At 41.2% G+C, this 2919-nt stretch overlaps 1 protein-coding gene across 1 annotated transcript in view; it reads left to right on the top strand.

Annotated features, from left to right (window-relative positions):
• Positions 1-589: 589 nt before the first annotated feature.
• The window catches only part of LOC102475090 (mammaglobin-A), a 10079-nt gene continuing 7749 nt past the window's right edge, over positions 590-2919 (top strand). Inside the window, exons 1-2 of the mRNA XM_006167031.2 lie at positions 590-684; positions 1223-1410. Coding sequence (XP_006167093.1) covers positions 630-684; positions 1223-1410 — 243 coding nt within the window. The 5' untranslated portion in view covers positions 590-629. The remainder of the gene's footprint in view (positions 685-1222; positions 1411-2919) is intronic.

The raw sequence follows: 2919 nt of genomic DNA, 5'->3' as shown, positions 1-2919 counted from the left end.
GATAAGGGTTGGATCTTACATGGCTGAAAGCATGCTTAGAAGTCCCAGACCTGGTGACTTCAAGAAACACTCAGGATTTATGTGCATCCACACCCAAAATCCCAAGAGGAGTCTCTCTCTCTCACTCTCGCTCTTGCTCTCACTTTCTCTGTAGCAAACGCAGACACCATATAGCAAAATAAATTAATAAATACAAAAATATGGAGGAGGAGACAAAGTGGAAGAAGATGAAGAAGAGTTGGATGAGAAAAGAGCAGAAGACCACAATAAGAATAGAAAACACTGATTCCAGCACAACCTTACAGCATCGTGTCATGTTTCATAGGTTGGAAAACACTCACATCCATTTATGTAAACCCATGTGTCCGTAGCAGTCTCAAAATTGTCATGGGTCCAAAGTTACCATGTCCTGGTTTCTGCAAACAGATGACAAGCTGGCTGAGGTCTTCCCAATTTGGTTGTCATTTCCTGGTCCAATCAAGGCTCAATCAGGTGATTCATTCCCTTTTCCTGGGAGGGTTTAAGGCCACTGCCTGGGAGATAAATAGAAGAGTTCTAGATATTCACCTCCAGAGCGCGTTCTTTGATCCATCATATACGACTGAACAGCCAGCAACAGCTGCCTCAACATGAAGCTGGTGATGGTCCTCATGCTGGCTGCCCTCCCCCTGTACTGCTATGCAGGTGAGTTCTGTGCAGTGACGGCATCTTCTAGACTAAGTTTTATTAGGTGAGCAACTGGGGAGAACTCCTGGTCCCCTCGCTACAATATAGATCAGGCCAAGTGCAAAAGGATCTGGATTTAATAGACCTAAGGATCTGCTTTGATTCTAGAAACCCAAAGAGACAGCTCCCTCCTGGGTTTTGGTCTCGTATGAGGCTGCAAATACTGTCTTTTGCCATTCCGAGCATCCCACTGCAGTCATAGGTACTATGAACACTGTATGAATCTCAGGACAGAATGTTAAAAGTAGGTATTTCAATGGGGCAAGGGGTAGGTATAAATGATGGCCCCATGACACTGATCTGAGAATTTTCAGGGCTTAAAGAGAACCCCACAGCCTTAATCTAGTCTGCTGGAATTGAGAACTCAAGAACAAACACAGCAACCGGTCTCAATCTATGTCTCCACTGGGATGTTAGAAGATGGAGAAGATCATAAGGATGCCCAGAGAGTTCCTACTTCTGGCAATGAACCGGTTTTCTCATGCTTTCTTCCCAGGTTCTGGCTGCGCATACTTTGAAGGTGTGATTAGCGAGACCATAGATCCAAGCGTATCTGTTGACCAATACAAAAACTCGCTTGAAGAGTACATACCGGATGATGCCACGAGCAAGGCTGTAGGTGAATTCAAACAGTGTTTTCTCGACCAGTCTAATGAAACTCTGGAGAACTTTGGAACGTTTATGGTAATTCTGATTTCTTTTTATGTGCACTTTTAAATCCCTGACCAGAAATAATCAGACTCTAAGTTTGTCACCAGCGATGTCAAGTAAGTGATGAACAGTGTTGACAAAATATCAGTTCATTAAATTTAGTCTCTAGGTGGATTTTGTGATTCTCTTGAAGAATTTTCAATGAGGGAAAAATTTAAAAGGTTAAAGAGGGATAAGAAAGATCTTGAAATGGCTTACCTACCTCTCAGCTAAGCAGTTCATAGTAAAGCATGCACTTGTAGACACACGTACACACATACACCAGCACTAACACACATGAGTTTACACACACACATTTTACATCATGACAGGAAAAAGTGTCTGATTTTGAAAGAACCACTCACTGTAGGGGAGACCAAAAAGTTCCTCCTCTCCCAAAAGCCAATAGTAAAAATGTTCTTAAGAATTTTTGTCAGACTTCAGAATGAACCATTTCTGAAAGACTCCACACATCTTAAATTAAAAGAATTTAAAAATTTTTATCTGACATGGTTGAAAATCATGCATCATTTAATTAAGCACCTCATGAAACAGCAAGTATAGATCATGGGTCCAGGATGAGAAAACAAATGATTTAAACTGTAAGTCAGTAGTTACAGCAATGAGTATTTTTTTTCTAATTATAAGTACAAATGGTCGAGAAGTTTTTATATTTATTTAGTATCGTAATATTCCATTTAAAATAATCCATGATAGACAATTTAAAAATAGGTGAAAAATCATAGGGTTAAAATGAACATCACCTAAAATTTAGGTTAGTGATATTATATGATTCTATCTTTCTTTCTTTCATTTATTTTTAGTTTTGAGCCAGAGAATGAGTGAGCTTCCTGGAGAAAAAGAGAGGAGAGAGAGAGAGAAAGTGAGAAATCAACTGTCAGAGGAATGGCCATACCATAATCCTTTCTTCCTTCTCCTGTGTTTTGACACACATCCACACACGTGTGGCATGATTTTCAAGACTCCAGGTCCAGAACTCGAACCTCAGTCTTCTATGTGGGAATCCAGCGTCTTAACCAACATTCCACCTCCTGGCTCCTATGTATTTCCTCATAAACCCAGTTAGACTTATCATTTCTACTGTAGAGCTCCAATATCTTGTAGTATATAAAGGAATGATGAAGGGCCTCAGAGATTACAGAATATTTCTAACTTTTAAGGCCACGCCCCAAATCAAATCCATCACATTCTGTACTTGAGCTGAGATTTGTAAAATTCTGTGTCGAAAGAGTAATATCAGTAAAGGTTTAAGGGGACCAGCAGTTAGTGTAATGGCTATGTCACTGGACTCCCATGTAGTCGACTGTGGTTCTCGTCCCGGACCCAGTGGCTTAAAACTCACGCCGGGCACGTGTGCGTGCGTGCCCAAGATCCCGAGAGGAGAATGGAGGAGAAGGGATTGCAGCATGGCCATCCTCCCTGGGGGATGATTTCTTGCTTTCTCTCTCTCTGTCTCTCTCTTTCTGTCTGGCGAGTGCACGT

Source organism: Tupaia chinensis, unplaced genomic scaffold, assembly GCF_000334495.1.
Source record: "Tupaia chinensis unplaced genomic scaffold, TupChi_1.0 Scaffold144466_1, whole genome shotgun sequence".
NCBI classification, from domain to species: domain Eukaryota; kingdom Metazoa; phylum Chordata; class Mammalia; order Scandentia; family Tupaiidae; genus Tupaia; species Tupaia belangeri.
The sequence above is the reverse complement of the archived record's forward strand: the minus strand, read 5'-3'. Positions and strand labels throughout refer to the sequence as shown.